The 21540-nt window shown below is 39.2% G+C and overlaps 2 protein-coding genes and 1 pseudogene across 3 annotated transcripts in view; 2 read left to right on the top strand and 1 right to left on the bottom strand.

The window, feature by feature from the left end:
• col13a1 (collagen, type XIII, alpha 1) overlaps positions 1 to 15081 on the top strand; it is a gene marked incomplete at its 5' end in the record, with an annotated part of 60002 nt that extends 44921 nt beyond the window's left edge. Inside the window, 3 exon segments of the mRNA XM_079169431.1 lie at positions 791 to 877; positions 4367 to 4405; positions 11528 to 15081. Of these exon segments, the coding sequence (XP_079025557.1) occupies positions 791 to 877; positions 4367 to 4405; positions 11528 to 11560 (159 nt within the window). The 3' untranslated portion in view covers positions 11561 to 15081.
• Positions 15082 to 15565: 484 nt separating this feature from the next.
• On the bottom strand, positions 15566 to 16563 carry LOC306703450 (annotated as a pseudogene). The gene is made up of 2 exons: positions 16558 to 16563; positions 15566 to 16296 (listed from the first exon to the last, which is right to left on the bottom strand). The product of its transcript is annotated as an uncharacterized misc_RNA (transcript).
• A 3335-nt stretch (positions 16564 to 19898) lies between these two features.
• prkg2l (protein kinase cGMP-dependent 2, like) overlaps positions 19899 to 21540 on the top strand; it is a gene marked incomplete at both ends in the record, with an annotated part of 34801 nt that continues 33159 nt past the window's right edge. The window contains 2 exons of the mRNA XM_079168538.1: positions 19899 to 20020; positions 21112 to 21477. Of these exons, the coding sequence (XP_079024664.1) occupies positions 19899 to 20020; positions 21112 to 21477 (488 nt within the window). The remainder of the gene's footprint in view (positions 20021 to 21111; positions 21478 to 21540) is intronic.

The raw sequence follows: 21540 nt of genomic DNA, 5'->3' as shown, positions 1-21540 counted from the left end.
ATATGTCATTGCCTTTTAAAATGACCAAATCATCATCATCATCTTTATCAGCGGGAGAACAGCGTGCCTTCCAAACCTTTTACAGATCACTATAAAAAATGATTTAATAAAGAACGAGCTCAATAAACCAACACTGTTGAATGTCTCTTACCACAATGCCCAGTGGGACTTGTGGTTCACTGTGCTGCAAAAGTTTATATGTAGGCCATCACATTCTTCAACCTCTGACTTTTTTCTCAATTGACGAGATTTTAACGTTGTTTGTAATGATGACTCAACTAAACAGTTTCATGGCCAATAATGAGCTTCTTTGAATTCCTCCAGCAGTCACTTCACACGGCCCATTCACCACTTCTTTATTCTTTAGGTTTTACTTTTGGACATGATCCTCTTATTCACTTTCATATCTAATGTTTTGTTCAGTAGATTATCTTCCACGATAACAACCTTCTCACTCTGCATTCTCATTTCTCACTTGCAAGTCTTCCAAAACCTACTTTTACTGTAGCTGCAAAACAATGTGAAAGCTGCTCACTAACTGCTTTGGGCTTTAAACCCTCTTCTCTAACTTCCTCTACTTACCTTCCTGTTCTGCTAAATGTACATCACAAAATCATATTGTCTTTTTAAAATAGCTAAAGGCACACAACTTGTTTTCTCATTTTGTCTAAATTACATAAATGGAAGAATACCTGATAGATGAACCTTACAAAAAACAAACATTTGCTTCATGTGTGGCTTAATGAGGGAGGACTAAAGTTTGTCTTTTTGAATACGCTGTTGTTTGCAGGGAGAGAGGGGCAAGAAAGGCAACAGGGGGGCCAAAGGGGATAAGGGAGACCAAGGAGCACCTGGATTAGATGCCCCCTGTCCGTTGGTATGTCAGTGGTCCGATGTGTAACCAACAGGCAAAAGGAAGTAGCACTACTTGAGAATATGTCCTCAGTTTCACTGAAGATTTGTATTGAGTAGTCTGCTTCCTTTTGGCTCTGGTGTTCAGTGTTTCTAATCAACCTCAGGGAGTGTTTTGTCCAAGTGTCCACTGCAGCCTGTAGAGGTATGGGGAGATATTTGATTGAATTGATGCCATCCTAAATTGAATGTTTTTCAAAAAAAAAGTTTCAGAGGTTATAGCGCAAGACCACAGACCACAACTCTGCCTGAGGAACCATCTTTTTTACAGGAAAGAGGCCGACAGGAACTAGGCAGCCACTGCTGATGAGTATCAATAGATACCAAAGCGTTTTGTCTCGATTTTCAGTCTTCATCCTGCAGCTCTGCAACCCTGAATTGCATTTTGTAAACAATCAAACTAGAGTTCTGCACAAGCCCAAAACCGAGACTGTAATCCTGCCCAAAACCATGTCTTTAATACCCGGCCCAAATAAATGTGATAGATACTTCTAATTTCCAGACCTGTAGCAGATCTGAAACTTTTAGCTTTTTTCATCCACTAATTACCATTAGCCAGACTAAAGGAACATATTGGTTACACTCTACGCTCTATTCATTCTACCCATTGGGCTCTTGGAACTTGCAACACATGGCACCTGAACAGACACATCAATCCATCCATTTCAGCCATGTATCTAAGTCTGTTTGTCAGTGGCAGCAGGTTAAGCAAGGTAGACCAGATATCCTTCTTCCAAGCCATGTCCACCAGTCTGTACCAGGGTCTCCTCCCGGTCCTCTAAAAGGCATCCAGGTGAAATCCTTGACTCAATGGCACAATAATTCAAACTTAAACTTGACCCAAGCCCATTATTATGAGACTCTTGGTTGGTAGCAGAACTCTAGCTCAAACCCATTTCCATAAATAAAAAATGTGTCATCACATTCTACATCTGAAAGCTTCATAAACCTTTCAAAGTCATCTCAGTGAGCCCAGTTCCTGTCAGTCCCAGGTTTCCTGCATGTTTAGGAATCCCATCACCATCCCGGAGGACAGAAGTGGAGATCTTCTTGCCGTCAAGTAGCGGGAGACAAACCCTCCTCTGCTACCCACGACCTGCAAAACTGGTTTTTAAATGGTTGATTTCACAAACAGGGTTTCCGAGGCTTTAAAGGGGAGAAAGGTGAACCGGGCTTGCCAGGCCTGGACGGGCTGGATGCCCCTTGCCCTGTGGTATGGTGCTCTTTTTTCCCTTCACTTACCCCAGCATGCCTCTAGCTATCCCTAACCAAACCCCTGACTATGGCCACGTAGATGTTGCACTGTAAATAAAAAGAAAATGCATGTTTGCATCGACATTTATATCTACTTATTGTAGTTGACTCACCTCATAATAAGCCAAAACTTTTCCAACTGACCTCCTGTAGAACTAAAGTAAACAAGCCTTTCCTTCTGATGCCAAATACTCATTGAACTCAACCTTTCCATCACAACTACTTAAGCTTTTTATGTTAACTTCACATGCAGATATATGATTGTGACTAATATCAGCAAACACATAACCAGATATAATCTTTAATCTAAAGCCTTGACATTGTTGTTAAAGTGTGCTAGAGCCTTCCTTCATAATACCTTGTTTCTTACACCATCTCTTGCATGGAGCACCAATTTTCTCCATCTTCAAGGCATCATAATACCACAGGTGGTGAGAAGCAGTAAGGAACTAGATTAATTGTTCAAAGCAAGTCAGAGTCCTGGTATTAGCTGTGAATTATCATCTTTGCAGCACATTTTTTGTTTTGTTTTTATTTCTCGTGTAGACTTTTAGCTGAACAAAGCCAGCAAGTATAGTAAGACAACTCATTGCCATGGTTCCTGCTTTTGTTTCCACTTTTCTTCTGCCTGAATTGGGGATGACTTTATAGCTTTCAATTTGGACACTGCTCAGAAGGTGATACTAAATGCAAGATCCAGGTATTATCAGGAGTTACTGCCACTGCTGAGGATAAAGCCGGTAAAGCAGACGGTTTGTCGCATCACAAACAGGACAACTACAACAAACTAAATGTTAGTTCTAACTGTTATTCACATTGCGGGACTTTCGGAGATAACATGCATCTTGTTATGCACAGAATGTCAATACTCAGGACATCTCCAATACAACTGAGTTTGCAATAAGTAGTCTGGCTTTGCAAAGCTAATTGATTCCAGGTGGTTAGATTGGTATTGGAAGGTATCTTGATCATGGTTCATAAATATGGTAATGTAGAAACTGATCGAGAAAATAGGTCTCTTTAATTTCTGAATTGCAGCTTCACAGGTAAGGCTGTGTTTTACACATCAACACGTCTTTGTAATCCTCTGCATTATTACTGAACTAAATGAAATCATGTAGCAACATATTGGTAGTCTCTATTGCACACAACTGGCAGCCTGTTATTGACTGGAAATGTCATTTGAAGACACCATTCATTTATTTAGAAACTATAAACCTTCAGGTACCATCCCCTGCTGTGTGCCATACTGCAACATGTACTGACAAACCCAACCATGTATAGTATATCTAAATACAGAGACTGCTAATGTGTTTGGTTATGATCTCATTTGTTTTTTTGTATTTATACTCAAATGTGGTACTCTATGGAGTTGGGAGGTAAAGTCATTTTAACAACTGGAGAGGTTTCTTTTGATGATAACCTTCATGTTCCTGAACATAGATCTGTGAAATCAAGTTTTTATTCTCTAAATGTCACATTACACATGACTGTAGAGGCGAGTCAGCAGCTCAAATCAGAGCTGTAGCAAATGTAGAACTCTATGTCATTGAAATTAGGATCCATAATCATCCTAAATTGGCCTGAAAGAAAATTGATTTACACTGATAGATGTGTGATGTGGTTGTTACAAATTGCTACTTGTATCTATTAGCATGTACACATTGTTCATTTTGTCAACAAAAACTATCACCAAACACATTTCTTTTGATAACAGAAGAAAGAATAAAACTACCTTGAAAATAAAATTAGTCCTGAAACCAGGAAATGAGTCCGGTTCCCTCATCTCAGAATGAATGTATTATCTGAATGTTATTCGTTAGACATCAGAAATAACTGTCTCTTCACAAGCTGAAGAGATTTTAACATTTTGTTTTACGACATAAAATACATGAGAAGAAACCTTCTTAGGATATTTTCTTATTCAGCGAAATGTAACAACAAACCCTGTAGTACAATGACAATAAGTGACACCTTGAACCTTGAAACCAAAAGAACATTTCATTCTAGAACTCTGGATGGCCATAATAATGACTATTACCACTTTACTACCTAATAAAGACAATACCAATTTCAAAACAAATGTCTGTATCTAATTGTAAGCTGCTTTTGTATGCGTTGTGGCTTCAGGCGTGATAATGTTGTTGATCTCTGCTGCGTACATTATTTTTCACTTCACATATTGTTTGTCTTTGTTCAGGGAGACGATGGCTTACCTGTACCAGGATGTTGGAATAAAGTAAGTGGAAGAGCTTGACTCAGTGTTTGTAATGCTCATCATGCTAACTTCCCCATGGACAGTGTTTGAACTAACGTGTGATATTTTGCCTTTTGCTTTCTCCTTGCAGTGACGATAACTTTGGAATGGCTTGTGTGATTGTACATAGGATATTTATTTTTTTACATTTTCCCAATTCTGTTATACGTGGGGGGAAAAAATGTAATCCTAAAAAATATATGGCAGCATTTTTGTACAGATGTTTTATTTTACTACGTATGACAGTGTTTATGTATTGGATTTTTATATCTATGCATTATTTTAGTATTGGATTGGATAAGTAAAACATATGCATGATATTTGTGCATAATGTGAAGTGGATATTGCTTATTAACTTATTGTATTATCTTGTGTTGTAATAGACCATGCTGCACTGAGTTGTGGGGCTGGAAAGATGATGTGTTATCTTTTGGGATCTGAGCTGAACTCTCCTCTTGTGATGAGGTGTTGAAAAACTAACATGGACAAGCACTGCATAGACACTAGTTTCAACTTGACTAAATGTTCACACAGTGACAGAAAGCTAATAAAAGTGTGCACTTTGAATGTTTGGTCATATGCTCATATTGTAATGATGAACATGCAGAGTTAAAGGATCCGGTTTAGGGCTGTCACCATAATAATAGATCTTTTTGTCTGGTAATGATGTTCCTTTAGGAGCTGACAGCTGTGCATAACATAATAACTGCATTTTGAAGTAATAAAAAATGATAAGGCAAACCTGATTATAAAGCAATTAAAATGCTGTTTTTGTATTATACATTTTGTGTATAATTAACTATATATATTGTACGGTGTCAGAGAGAGCTATCGATTAATTATGCTGTTGGCTAAATAGTTCAAATGAGGTATGAAAATATATATAAAGCTTTGTACTTTTTCTTTCACTTCCAATCAGAATAATAGGTGAGGGAACCAAATTAAAACACATTTATATTTCTTCTTTCTTTTCTCTTTTACTGCCTTTTGTAGTTTGTCAGTATACAACACCATGATTTCAGTGGCATTTGTTTTATAAAAAATGTAATGACGAAGATTAAATATTTCACTAAATTAAATTGATTATGTGCATTCAACGTGTTTCATGGGCATTTCATTATGTGCCATAGCAAGGACAAAGAACTAGAGCAAGACAAATAATTGGTCCAGGCAGAATATATCAGTTTATTGATGATATAACTGTCTGTGTAGGTCATCTGATTATTAACAAGAGATTGCAGTACATGAATACCAAACTAGGTTTGAGGTCATTTAGATTACAAGATGTGTGGGACAGGGAGCACCAAGTTAGTTTATTCAGTCACACTAACATGGTCACCAGCATTTCTCTTTTTAATCTACAGGATCAGTTTTCAGATTAGTTTGGGATTAGCCTTATGTTGAAAATATAAACATCCATATATTGTTAACGGATGTTTTGAAGTTCCAAATATTGATATCTATATTGGCCTCAAAGATCCAGAATCAGTTTTATAAGTTCAGTTTTTGGCAGCAGGGCCTCCAGCTTTGGCAATGATTACATTTTGTGCTCAACATCTTTCTCCATTTTGGGCAGGTTTCTTGTTTATTATATTAAACACAATTATTACATTTTCCACAAATATCCACTGATGATTCTTAACAATAGTAGAACCTTCTGTATTTCATGCCAGGATTACCAAGAAATGTGCATCAAATAAACATGGTTCCCAGAGGATGATTCCTGAATGATTTAGGAAGGTTCCTTTACTGCAAAAATCAGTTCCAACCTTCAGCCTGTAGACAAAAAGAAATGGAATTTGCTATGCATGCCATGCTCCTCAGAGGATGAACCTTTTTGATTCTGGGTATTGCATGAACGCTCCTCTACTGCCACCTATAGGACTAAATACATTATAAATGATTCATGAAAGAATGTACATGTTGACTGTTCCATGGAACTACAATTGGCGTCACTAGGGGCTGTTGTTCTTGTTATGTTACACAAGTAATGCAAAATCTTTATAGGTGGTGCTGAAAGCAATGATTTTATATCGGCATTATATCCACACCATGCCACGTTCTGTGTCAATCAATCATTAGGTGACAGCCTTAAATCCAGTGTTTGAGATCTGATTTAGAATCAGGTAGCCTAATCCAGACAATCACAATTTGCTCCAAACCCAACACGTGTTTCCTGGAGGAGGGTGTCAACCAAGATCTCTTCATCATTTGAAGCTTTAAAGTTCCGGCATGAAAAGTAAATGTTTAGTTTTACAGCAGAAAAGCATCTGCTCAATGTTTTAGCTTCTTGCATTCCTTCTGATTTTAAGTTCATTGTAAATAGTTCTGCCAAATTTTATGGGCGGCCACTTCCTGCTTCAAGATTGTCAGGCTCTTGTTCGTTTGTGTTCTAATCTGAAGTCCAGTATACAGCCCATTGGATGGAAATATCACTGCTGACCCTTAAAGCATGCTGCTGTGATCGTTACATTGTCTCATCCATTTATGAGGAAAGCTGTAACCCGCTAGGACAATAGGGATCTTTTTTTTCTTAATCAAGAACTATACAGCATTTTAATCACAAGCATGTTCATGAAGTAGCTGTGCTCATTAAGCTGACCTCATTAACGTTACCAAGTGACTCCGAGTTGAAGAAATGGATGGACTGACCAGAATGGATTCACGATGTGCTGCTGCTCTTTGACAAAGCTTTGTTTGCGTTTTGTTCGCCTGGATCTGATGTTGCCATGAGAGATTGTTGTTGGATCTCATCATGTCATGTTGATGTACAGTACCTCACACTAACCCACACCGTAGTCACTCGCTGGCCTTCATTTTGCTGTCATACCAATCATAAATACTTACGTCCAGATATGTGCTGAAAAGTGTTGATTGTGTTCAATAATTAATTATACATTTCTGAGGATTGTGGTTTTGTTCTCAAAATATGTTTGAAACATACTCACGTATAGATGTGAGCGATCAATTCTATTCTTTTTCTGTACAAGATGCAACATTTTAGAAAACAAGTTAAAAACAAACAAAATAATTTCAGAACGGCATCATCTCAGATTACATGACTGTTGCTCTGTCATTATCTTATTTGCAGTTCACGTATTAGGACGAGTTTCAACCTGTGTTGTCTCGAACAAAACTGCACGGTGTCTTAAACTGCTCCTGTGGTTTAGTCTAAACCAGCTGCTTTGTCCTGTAGAAATCACATAAATGTCAAAAGTTAAATCTATTGCAGACCTGATTTTACTGAGGTTTATTGTCAGTGTCTGAGTTAATCTAAGATTAGTTTGAATCAGAGTTTTGAAAAACTAGGTTTAAAATTAAGCAGCGCTCTGTTGCACCTTTCTCTTAATGGAAAATCCAACTTTAAACCTAAATTAAATAGAGTTTAATTAGTACAGAGATGTCTGCTGACCCAAATTTAAACAAAAACACTCATGTGCCCTCATGAACTATAAGAAGGCTATAAAAGAGGGGGGAACTTTAACTTCCGACTGCTCTTCATTCCTAACAAAACGGTACATTTTTTGCTAGCTAGCTACAAAGTCAGTTAGTTGGCCTAATGTCACTCATGATGCCTCGGCAGAGAAACTCTGTTCTCTCCACTTTTTGGTTGAGTTATGGAAGCAATAAGGCCAAATAATAGAAGATTAAACAATGGACAGTGGAACAGTAAGAAAGAGACTCTTTCACAAAAAGCGACAAAGAGAAGACTGGTCCTTTTATACCTGGGCCTTCAGTGCTGTCCTACTACAGTTGAACCACCTCCTAATAACCTCATTATGACGCCAGCATGACGAGATGCTTTCTCATTAACGGACAATGCATATAGTCAAAATCAATGTAATTAACACAATGACAAGAACAAACTCACAAGAACCAGTCACATATATTTATATGACAACAAAGCGGGTAGAATAACATAAAACCCAAATAACATGATTCAACAGGCCTCTGCACATTCCAGCAAAACTGCAGCGCTAAAACACGCATTCCACCACACACTAAAGCGCACCATTCAAATATTATTCACATCAGAGAGAACAATATTAACCAAATGAGAAAAATGACACGATAAAAAAAATAACAGTAGTCACGCTACTGCAGATGTAAAAACTAAAGCAGTTCACTTACCAAAGCTGCTGTTCACTATTTTAAGACAAAGTCCATCCTCCTTTCTTTGTTAATAAAGAGTTTAATCTCACAGTTGTTCAGTACATCCGTGCGGTTTAGTTCCAGTAAGAAGTCCTTCTGGATTCATGGACGCCAGTGAAGACAGTCGACTCTCCCCAGTTGTATTTCTTGAATACGTTTTAATGCGGTTTGAGGCTGAAAATGTCCGCTCAGCAGAGGCAGCAGATATTGGGATTGTCACCGCTAAATATGCCAAAACGCTAAAAATGTAATGTCACGTAAAAACGTCTTACATATCTTTAAACTTCAACTCTTACTACTACAAAGTTCTGCTAGCTAGTTTCACAACAGTCAAGCTAGCCCACTGACCAATCAAGCCGCACGTTAATGCTGAATGGTGAACGAAGAATCAAATATCGGGGGGGCGCATTTAACAACAGCGAAATTATACAAAAACGTCTGTTTACAAAGTCTCACACAACTCATGCAGTTTAATCCAAGTCTCATTTATTCATTTGTATGATCACTACTTCACAAAAACATCTTCACTAAAACTTGACTGTTTAAAAGTTTGTTCGGGCGCACTACTCTAACCCAGTGTCACTCCCAACCAATGCTTCAAGAACCACAGCTGGGGTCAGTCTGATACCGACGCACCGAGAAACCAATTCCAATGTAAATCCATCCGCGTGTGTATTAGGCGGTCAGAGCAACTGAGGTAGTTTAAACAGCGGTAAGTGAGAGTAGGGCGGATGGGAGGGGAGGATGGATGGATGAGTCACACAAACAGGACTTTCCCCCAGGGAACCAATGTTCGTGTCCTGTGTAAAACCAAGTCAAAGCTATTGTTCAGTAGTTTTGTTATGTATTTCCGGATACCAGTTCTGTAATAAGCTACGTTATTTTACAAAACAAACAAAACTAATGTTAAGTCAAACCACAATCTTTCTCTAAACCAAACTAAGGGGTTTGTTGCCTAAACTGAAACACCTGGTTTTGTTGCGCAAGTAAAACTAAAAACGAAATAAATCTATGTTGTATGTTTATTTTGATAAGAGGATTTATGCATGAAATGAGCGGAAATATGATATGACTCCAAAACTGACACTAACAGATCCGTAGATTGAATTTTAAATTGAAGCGTAGGGCCACTGACCAGGCGGCGGTATTTGAAGAGCTGGGAGTGAGAATGTGTTGACTACTGCCGTGGACAAGGAGCCCTTTGTTTCAGTGAAGAGGCATGTGTTTGTGAAGCAGTGAGCATACGACTGGATAAATGAGACTTGGATCATACTGTATGTACGTACTGAAAGAGTTTTATGAACAAACTTTACACTTTAGAGCAGGTTGTTTAAAGCATTACATATATAGTATACGGTGGCAAGAACGTTTTAAAATGTGTCTTGAAGCTCAACAGGGACACATGGGATAACACGTCAACACTTTGTATGACATCTGAGGAAAAGTTCCTCCTCGTTCTTTGTGTTTTTTTCTACGAATGTCCAGCAATGCATACAGTCTTTTCAAAATAAACTTACAGTGTCACAGGAAACAACTTTGTTAGGTTTAGACAACAAAACCATTTGGTTAGGTTCAGAAACATATTGTGATCAGGATTAAAAACTACTGAAGTTGCATGACTAAAAAGTAATTACGGAACTTGGACGAAAGTCCCTAACCTCCTCCCTACCCGTCATGTGTTACTCTTTATACTTCTGTGTTCGCAATTACGTGGAATAAACACAAATTGTATGCTGAAGCAATAGTGTGCCGGTGGCTCTATGTGTTTCCACAATGGAGTGTGAGGTTGAAAGACAAATTTTTTTTAAATCGTAAAGATTGTCTGAAAATGCACTGGACATCAACGACTAACGATAAATACTCTTCTATGCACTACCCATTTACCACTCCTGTAAAATTTGCCTACAACGCCTATCCAAGGCATACCCAAAGTAAATTGAAAGCTGTTCTTGAACCATGTGCAGTACATGCATGGTGTTGGTCTCTTTTGAAAGGTAACACTCCGAAGTGGTTTCCCCAACAGTCACTGTAAGGGTCACTGGCATTGAGTAATAGAAGTTTGAGCACACTGAAGGAGAAGGTTTTTTTTTCCGCCTGAATATTTCTTTGCAAGCTGATGCTTGCAGCTGGGACTTATTAGCTGGAAAACATAATGGGACCACAGCATGAAGCCTTAACTAGTTCAGGTTCAAATTTTATATCAATAGCACAAATGATGAATATTTTAGACATGCTTTACTATGAATATGTCTTGGCACTTTAGAAAAAAGGACATATGGGGACCCATGGTATTACACTCTATGTGAAAATGATTCTAGGCTCTGAAGAGCATATGGATGCTCCTAATAGGTCAAATGAGGTGTCAGTCGAAGCGTCATAATGCAGCAGCCATTTTGAGATACAGACAGCGCCGTGTTTACATGGAAAGTGAAGGTATGTTGAGAAAATAGATCGCTAGTTAGCATATCTGCCGGCTAATTTGAAATGATGCAACAGCAGTACGTGGGTGTTTAAGGGCGTAATAATGTGTTTGGGACTAAATTATTCTACTGGATTGGATCGTCATGACCTTTGCCAAATGTAACAAGAGCGTTTTTGTTGGAATATAATCGATGGTTGGATTTCTATCAAGCTTCAAAAGTTGAGGTGCCTCGATTTTGCAACTGTTTGTTTGTGGGTTGGTGGTTTGACGGAGGCGTTGACTGAACCTGCTGTTGTGATTGTATCTTGAGATGGTTTGCATGAATCGAATCTCAAGAATCGTAGCTTTCCAACGAGATATCGCTTCAGTGCCTACCTATAAATAGCCGTTGTGTACATGACACAAATGTACAGTAAACACTCCGATAGTCCGCGGACGGGCCGTCAGAGTGGTAACAAGTTAACGTCCCTGATCTCTTTTGCTTGTGTTTTTTTGAAGTGATTAAACTGTATTCCCACGTATGTTTTAAGGGTCAACATCCTTTCCAACTGGCTAAGAAGTAGGGCCGCAAGAGACTGTATCCATGACGCCACAGAAAAGGAAACTTGAAGACATTTGGAGATATCTTTGAGTTTTTACCCAAACCTGGAGTTGGCATTTCAACGTTTCTTTCCAGGAGGCTGGACACAGGGCCAGTATCGGTGGAGGCTCGGGAGGCAGTGGTGAGCACATTGACCTCAATGAGACTGGAAAGTAGAGACGTTGCAGTGTCTTTCAGTTAGTTATTGAAGGCTCTCACCCATCACAGCCACACTACTGATGTGTTTCTTTGACTGCATACACTTTGATCTATTTAACTCCTAGTGAAAGTGAGGCATGGACACCTTAGCACTTGCTATTCTATGTGTTTGACGTCACATCAAAACTGTAACTGTGATAAAGAATTCAGAGCAGCTCACAGAGCAGGTAGATGCCACGTGTTTCCGAGAAAAAACAAAGGGAGACCCTCTTGATGATTCCTTCTAGACATTATCTGACTCTCTGACTTTTCAAAAATCCCTTTACATGCAGCTGTGGCATTTTGTTTGAAAGATTGTGCTGTAGAGGAAACACCAGCATCTCACATCATGCCTGGTCACATATATGGTATTATTTCTTTTTGTCTTTATTGAGGTGTTCAAAGACACCATGATTTAACGCTGTAATTGTAATTATTGTACAATAGAAGACGAAGGATTGTATGTATAAAAGTACTCAGTCTTTGTAAATAGATTGCATTGATGAAACATGATTTCCAGAATAAGCAAAGAAGGTCAGTATTCATATGCTGATTATGTACAGATGATTGATATTTAGCTATTCTCACATTTGCATGCCCAACATATCCAGTCTCACATGCAATCAAATATATTGCATGCAAATAGTATTTTTACTTTTAAATATTTTTTTCCAAATTATTCAATCTTTTGTTACTCTGAATATCAATTGATATTTAGTAAAAAAGAAATACACCACAGTCGTAATATTTTAACAGCTGCAACTGTACATGCAAATAACCTAAAAAGCACATTTTGTCAGTGTGTCACACTTTCCTGTTTCATTGAAAATATGTACAGAAGCATTCCTTATGTCATTTTCAAAGCTGCCTTGCAAACAGACCTGGGTTTTTTATTTTTGTTGTTGTTGTCTTTCCAGTTTTTCAGTTCTGGAGTTTGAAATTGAAAGACATGTAATGCAGTTTCATCGTTTCAAAAACTATTTAGTGAATGGGGAGCGTATTGTTCATTTTTAAATCGTATTTAAAAGGAATTAGCCTAAAATAAAAATGTTATTAATGTAATTATTGAATCATTTTCACTTTGAAAAAGAAACCTTTCAATAGAAAAAGTACAGGGAGCTTAAAGTACTGCAACTTCAGAAACCATGAGAAAAAAGACAAAATGCAAGCAAAGATAAAAAATATAATTTTGTCCATTAGCTTGTGTTTTCTTCAATTGAATGTGTGTTGTCTTTTGAGTTGGATAGTCTAACTGATTGCATTTTGTCTGTTTACGTGTAGTGTTCTTAATTTGCAATGCCTCGAGCTCTCTCAGCCAACATACAGGATCTTAACCACAATTTACAATCAAGAGCATCTAAATTTATTAAAACATTTACGTCGTTATTGTGTTGTTATCACTCATTTCAATAGCAACTGTCATGTCAGGCAATGTAGCATTTAACAACTCATTTATTTGAAAGATATTCTCCCTGATTTTTCAGCCCTCTTCTTTCCCATGGTCTTCATCTTTAAACATCATGGAGAGGAAAGTCTGGGTAGTCGTTGGGAACTGTAACAAAATTAGGGACCGTATCTTTAACATTTTATGCTGGAAGTTTCTTTCTATGGGGTCTCTGTTTTAAACTCCACATTTCTATTTTGCACAAACATGGAACTAACACAGTTGTCTTTGTATAAAGAGAGCAAGTTGTGCATTTGCTTTATTTACTTGGTTTTCTATGTCCTATAGCCTATGGAGTTGTAACAGTGTGCTCTTTATGTAATACACTGCAAACAAAGCATTTGTGCATGAATTTGGGTTACGGAATACAAGTATGTAATAATGTATGTTTTAATTAACCATTTGCAACATCTTGCAAAAAAGAACATGTTTTTAGCAGCGCTGAATCATAACAAAGGCATGATTTGACTCATTAAGTACACATATACTTCTGGGTTTTGTATCCAACCTCAGCTACATTTTGTTGGTGGGACAGACATGTTATGTATTTTTTTTTACTTCCCTTGATGAGTTCTTCAGGTATGCCGTAATGATGGTGTAATCAGACTGCTTTTTGTTTCAATTCATTATTTCAGTCTGATATCAGGCTTGTGTTAGCTGATTTCTATCAACTGAAAATAACTTTCATTTGGTTGTTGATTGGGGTGGCCCCTGTGGACAAAAGCGGTAGTTCTTTCAATGAGCAACAACACCTTGTTTCGTAAGACACAGCAGGAGCGCTGTCCACCATCCCGCCGTGAACCCTAGCACAACAGAACCGTTTCCACCTGCTAATTTGTGTCCTGCTGTTTTCTGTTCACATCACGGTAACTACTGTTGGTAAAGTCATATAGCTCCAGGTATTCAGGAAGAGTCACCCCTATGAGTAAAACAACCTGTGATGTTTGGCGCTTTTCCATTCTGAGTTGAATTTTTCAGTTTAAGGCATTCAGGGCGCTCCTGTAAAAACGTGAGGTGCTCAGCAATGCAAAAACTGTTTGCAAAGCGCTTCACTCTCATTGAAACAATCAAAAAAGATTCTCATGTCTCATCAGGGCCTGACCAGGGCAAAACACCAGACCTGTTTGAATCACTGAACCAATCAGAAATGAGGGCAGTGTTTCAGGGGCCTGGCTAGGTGGCCATTACTTTTTTATATTGGAACACCTCAGAGTGCATTATTGTACTTACCATGGCCTGTATTTGTATCTACAGTACCAGTTTCACTGTCTTTTATTTAGGTCACACTGTGTTGAATTTGGAACGTAAAGTAGAATTAAGTAGAAGAAGTTGGCCTGCTTTATTTTGATCAAAGTAGTAATCTTGATGTATAATTTGTGTCAGTTTGAAATTCTGTGCTTGTCAGATTCGAATAATATCTCAGAATGGTTGAGAGGGCATTATGTAGAATTTGCATGCTATTGTTTTTTCATCTTGTTTCCTATATTAGTAATACAACATTAAATGTACTGTGCATTTTATGTTTTCATTCAAAAGAAATCTGCCAACTGAGTGACCTTTGTGCAGATTCCTGTGCTATCACAACATTGAATTGAGATGTATACGTTTGTTTTCCAAGATTCAATGTGACTTCCAACCACAGTTGAGGTATTCACTTCAATCCACATGCTGAGTTGTTGTTAGTTTAGTGTCAAAACTGAATGTTTATAAGGTAAAGATATTGTTTTTGTTTTCCAAAAGAATTTATTTGTACTTTTTATTGTTTTTATCCAAACAATGGCAGCTGTCGTCACTAATTGCCAAACAGATTCACTGTTCAGTACAAGTCCACTTTTTAAGCAATTTGTCACTGACTCAGAATAAAGAACCCTTTTTTCAATGGAATACGTTTTTGTTGTTGTTGTTTTGTGTACCTGCATGTCTTTTGTTGTTGTATCTATTTTCTTATTTATTTATTTTTATTAAATGTGCCACTCACAGGAGTAACAACACTAAGTAACAAACATATATTATAAAAACCTTAAAAGCAGGTCCTATTATACTGTACAACGTTCTGATTACATGAACATTAAAGGGCCATTGGATTTTAAGAAAGTAACTAAAACAGATCAGCCACGATAGTCTGAAAAATAAAAATGATGTTACCATTGTGGAAAATACTTTTCAAAAGAAAAGCAACTGGTAGGCATGGAGCCTGTAATTCCTTGTTTGAACTCATGACAGACTCCCACCACACTATCCATCCTCAATGCATTAATACATTAAAGAGACAGATAAAGGAATGGGTGGCATACTCTTGCAAAGCCTTTTAATTTAGATCATCTGTAAAATACATGTGTTGTGTCTTCATCTCGTCATGAAGTTGTCCAGGGAGGCTGCCGTCCTCTGAATGGAGTGGATGTTCCTCTTCACTCTGTCCTCTACAGTAGAGCTTGCAGCACTGTCCAACTTCATGTTATGAATGAAGCCGGCATAGCGGTCATGTTTGACATTTAGTTTTTGCTGCTTTTCCTGCTCTTCTTGCCTCTTGTATCTCTTCACATTGTTCTCCCTGTCCTCTTCCCTCTGCTTGGCCTGGTCCATCATCTCCCGCCTCTTGCGCTCCAGCTCATCTGAAGAGAGCTTCTTGGACACAGGGTGTCTCTGGTAACGCTCTCCTTGTTGGCTGAAAGCTCTGGCCTCAACCTTCTTGTCGCCTTTGTGTGAGGAAGAAGAGTTGAAGTGACTTTCCCTGTTGTTTCTGTGTGGCGACTGGGAGCGGCTCCTCCCATGGCGCCCTGAGTGATTGGATGGAGTGGGTGATGTCTGCCAGCGGGGAGCTGTAGGCCATAGCCTGAATGATGATGGGAACGATATTTGGTATCTGCTGAAGATTCAACTCGGGAATGTGACATGTATTTTTTCTCAACTGAGCTTGAACTTGAACTCCTTTTCTTGTGCTTCTTCTCTTTTCTTCTCTCTTTGTCTCCTTTGTTCTCTTTTTTTCACATCTCCCTCTTCTTTTTGTTGTCGAGATTCTGGCGCAGCATTTCTTTGATTTTCTTCATCTTCACTGGATTACTCAAAACTCCTCTCTTCTTTTTGTAACCAGAATAATAATTTAATCTGGATCTTAATTATGTTTTGGAACTACGTTACTGTCCCTTTAAGTGAGGTCGACAGGTGGTCAGATAGCCGTTTTTTCCTCTGTACACAGAAGAATGCTAGGTGAGTCAATCTTATCCGTAATATACGATCTTTGTTTCTCCATACACAGAGATCGATAGAAGTGATAATCCGTTTTTTAATAGAGGATCTTTGTTTTTTCTTGTTTTTGTTATATTGTGTGTGATGTTTACAGCCATGCGGGTTGCAGACCCAGTTGAGTAAATTTAGTAATGAACCATTGTCCCGTATATGTGCATAGGCTGGTTTTTTGTTTTGTATCGCTTCTTCGCTGGAACCGGAGGTGTCGTCCATCCACCGTCCTGCCTGTCACCACTCTCTCCATTCATCGTACCATCTACCTTCACCTGAGGGAATCTTCATCTCAATCGGACATCACAGTTCACCTGGAGTCCATTTCACTGGACATTGTGCACAGGGGGGGGGGGGGGGGGGGGGGGGGGCGGTAGGACATTTGAGAACTGAACTCTTTCTTTTATCATTTTTTTCAATTTAATTTATTCCTGAGATCTCAGAGGTTTGTTTGATTTTCATACTACATGCCTGGACACCTTTTGATGTTTGGAAATGTGAAATTGTTGTAGTATTGATTATTATATTGTGTCCTAATTAAACCTTTGTTTAAACGTTGCTTCGTGTAATTCGGGGTGGATATTTCTTGTCTGTGTAGCAGTCAAACAAGTGACATATTAACCAATCTCCTCATTGAACCTAGATTAGATTTGATAATTCCCCTAATTTCTGTCTATTCTGCACTGTCTCTAAAGCGACAGCTGCAGGGGGGTTACATTTTCCTACTGTGGGCGACTGTGGCTAAGTGGAGAGCAGGGTTGTACTTCAATCAGAGGGTCGGTGGTTTGATCCCCGGCTCCGCTAGTCGCATGTCGATGTGTTCACCTCTTAAACTCTAGCCCTATTTATAGGCCTCTGCTCAAAAATTGCATACCCATACTAAAGAGAGTGTAAATCTCTAACTACAAGGTCTATTTGAATAATGTTGATGTTATAATAATGGTAACACTTGTGAGATTTGATCAGATGTGTAAATATCAGTGTATATGTTACTGGTTAATACTAAATGAAGATGGAACACAGCTCAAATTGAAAAATGTCAGGTTCTCCTGGAAAAAAAACACTTTTATTGATATTATTTATTTGAAATAATGCAGCTGAAAGCCTAAAAACTCTCCCGAATCATAGCACAACATGTCAGTAGTCTCAAAAAATGTGTCACAACAGCAGCAAGCGAGCGGCACTTGTTCGGCAAGAAGCTTCCGAGCTGAGTGGGCGGAGCCACATTTCCTGAGAACACCCATTGTTACGATTGGTCAGCTGCCGTAAATCAGTTTTATCATCATAGTATGTGTAGGTGACTATCAGCAACTTAAAATTAGTCACCGAGAGGCTAAGTAGGGGAGACTGACCTGCGGACGTGCTGGCAGTAAATGATTCACACCGATCCAGCGGCTGAGTTTTGTGAGTTTATTTTGTGGACAACGAACAAACTGGATAACAGGCGTGTTCAAACAAACAAGCTTTCTCTTTGTTGTGCAAAGGTAATGAGCAGCGTCAAACAATGACAATAGTTGTGTGAATAGTGTGAATAGCGTGTAAATAGCGGTCAACCAAAAATAAGACTCCCTCTCTCACCCCCTCTCTTTCCATTCATCCAACTAACTACTGCACAGCTAATATCCCCATTGCTTTCCTCAACACCACGTGACTCAATTACCGGAAGTGACAAAAAAGGTTGTACAGAATGGCACAGGCCATACCTGGCACCTATAGTATGGATTTTAGTTGAGTCACCTGAGCCACCCGTTCTGTATACATCCTTATGCCGTGTTCACACCAAACGCGATTAACGTTAATCTCGTCATTCGCGGCGCCGGTCCCGCCATTCGCGTGAATCGCGCTGGACGCACCGGAGAGGGGGCGTGGCTTATCGCCCTGGAAGCCGTTCAACTGTCCGCCATCAATCGTGGAACAAATAACCTCTATTTCTGCTCAGTACGTGTTGTGGAAGTCCCAGATATCAGGAAACTAAACGCCGTCATGTCTGGTTCATAACATAGTCCGGAGGAGCTCCGTGGATTTCATCGAGCTCACTGTCTAGCGAGCCACAAGTCGGCTGTTTACTACAGCTGAATGAACACAAAATAAACTGAATTGGCTGAATGATGCAGATTTGTAACTCACAAAAACAAGTCAAACCAAACATACCACATGTGGAGTGAACTTTAAAATAAAACAAGAAACTGACTAAACAAAAACCGAAGACCATGACAGTAGGTTCTAAATTGTTTGTCCATTATTTTTTAAGTTTTTGCCTCAATTAAAGATTCATAGTTTGTTTGTGAATTCAGCAATCCAGTATGGTTTAATAGCACTCAGGTGTCATGCATCCACATTTGTTTGCAAGGTTACAGTATCAAAACTGTTTTACCTTATCATGAATAAAGCTGATTAATTTGTTATACAGGATACAACTCATGTTGATCTGGGTGGTGGAGGTAGCAAAAACATGTATACTGTACATATTTTTCTTTCAAAATGAATGCATTAAATAGAGATACAGTGGCAGGTTGAACATGTTTTGTGCTGGCTGTCTGCTGCAGTTAATATCATGCTTATTACTTCTGAAGCTGTGAGTACTTCAGTCACTGAGTCAATGTTTTCCATCATGGGTGATCATGATTCTAATTTACACTCCGAGTTGTGCGCCGTACACTTATTATATGAAACTGTCCAACCTGAGAAAGATACTGAGAAAAAAACAAAAAGCATCATGAAAAAAATGATATATATATACTGTATATACACTCCCTCTCCCTCTCTCAGCATGTCAAACACTGCAAGGCCACCAGGGGTTGCCAGATACTTCCACTTCTTGGGCTTGGTGACACAGTTGGAGATGGTAAAAGAGCCTCCAGCCTCCCAGCATAAGTAAGTGTCATTGTGCTTGTGGATGGCAACCAAATGAGACGCAACTGAATTCTGGAGGAAGCATGAAACAGTGATCACATAGTCAGTGTTTCAGAGCATCAGGATTATCATTTTCAACAGATTCCTCAGCCACTCTGTAAGTAATAATGGAAATTGTTCTATTTCTTGATAAGTAGACTCTATAGAAAATGGTAGAATCTAAAGGGGGCATGATACAAAAACCTGATTATAAGACTTGCTTTAGGACAATTGGCAGATAGTATAGTGAGAGGTGTTTAACATGTGGATGAATAATGTTTGTTTGCCCATGAGCACTGAGTAAGTAGCATCTGTGAAGGATGATCTAAGGCAGGATTTTGTCAACTTTATACACCGTATCTGAGATATCAGAATCATAGTTGATTCACTAACACAGGTTGTCAGTCAGAATAATCATTCATCAGTGTTTTTCTTTTCTGTAGAACACTTAAGCATTTAATAAAGCAGGCGTTAAAGAAGAAAGAGCACCTTGCCCGCTTGCAGAGCTAGCTCTCAGACAGCCATCGCGGTGAGACTGAGAGCCATTCCTATGGTGGCCAGCCAATGCCTGGCCATGGGCAACGGTTCGATAAAAGCCCCACAGGCTGAGGAGAACAGCTGCCTGGCCTCCATCCACAGGGACCGCCCTGGCTTGGACACAGATGTCCTCAGGTACCTCATGCTTATATGTGCTCCGTTATAAAAGAAACTATTCTAAGATAAGTACAGGATGACCCGGGAATTCTTAAAAACAGTTTATTTTACTTACTTACTTTAAGTGCGTGTGCGTGTGTGTGTGTTTGTGTGTGTTTGTGGGGCCTAGTACCAATCCAATTTTCACAGTGAAGAGAATGAAGTATCAAGAATCCAGATTGTCATGTTGTCTAATGCATTCTTAACCTCTGTTGCTGAAATGTGAAAGCATACTTTGAATGAATCAATCATCAAGGTGAATCATTTCAAGAAGCCTGTCATGATCACCATGGTTGGATCGATGCACCCTTCTCTTATGGGTTTCAAACTGTAATAGTGTGGAGGGTGTTGTGGAAACCAAATTCAGTTTCTGAATACAAAATGGCAAAATACCATATGCATGCAGTTGCAAACACATGCTTCCTTTATAACCAAGACTTCCTCCAAACTTAATAGCAAACGTTTATCAGTGCCTTCCAAAACCTTTTTCATTATTGTTACAGAAAGACTCATCCAAGCATTTTCTGATCTGCCATGATTTAAAGAAACTACCATACTAAGTTATGGGTAGGAAATGTGGTTAAACAACACCGATGTTGGCTCTTGGTAAGAAGGGTGGAAGGCCAGGTCGAGCTACCAAGTAACTGCTCTTTGCAGAGAGTTTGAGTCAAAGGTTAGTTTTAAGGAATAGTGTCGCCTGAGGGCTCAGTAGTTGACAGCAGAGGACAGCACAGGGTGCAAGATGCATTGATAGGTAAAACATCATTTAAAAGGGCTTCCATAGCAATGCTTGTGTAACTTTTACTATATTTCACCATGTGTATTGTTATATTAATAACACTACAATGAAATAGATTTTTACAAGCTTACAGAGTTTTGAGGTTCATATTTCCACCTAAACTTGCCCCGTACTTTATGGATTAGTCCAACATGTGAATGGTAAAGGTATTCATTTCTCGCTAGATGTGGCTGCATTGTCTTGTAGTGAAAAATGTGTTGGTGTATAGTAGCCTGGCTTTTTGAGGCTGCCTTTATGTGTATTCAGTGATTGAACCAATACTAATCTTCAGGTTGCGGATTACCCAACTGGAGGCGGAGCTGGCACATCGGGACCTGGAGTTTCGAACCCAGGAGCTCCAGTTACAGCATCTCCGCGTCCAACTGGAGGCCAAGATCTCCCAGATCGACAAGCTCCAGGATGCCATCGGCTACAACAACAGCCTGGGCTGCTCTCCGCCGGCCCTGCGCCACCACAACCACCACCGCTTCAGTGTCATCAACCAGGGTCCCAGCCGCTTCCACAGGGTGGCTGTGGAGGTCCACCGCAGGCTCAAAGCAAAAGAAGGCGTGTCTGCTGAACCCACTTCGGAGAACTTCTGTGGAGGGTTCAGAGCAGCCCACATCTCAATTGCAAAGTCCATCCACAAAGACTCACAGTGAGTGAAAGGGCAATTCCACACAAATAGGGAGGTCGGTATTAACCTTTTTTGCCATAACCG

This window comes from Pholis gunnellus (assembly GCF_910591455.1).
Source record: "Pholis gunnellus genome assembly, chromosome: 11".
NCBI lineage: Eukaryota > Metazoa > Chordata > Actinopteri > Perciformes > Pholidae > Pholis > Pholis gunnellus.
Note: the sequence above shows the minus strand (reverse complement) of the source record. Positions and strands in the feature narration are given on the sequence as shown.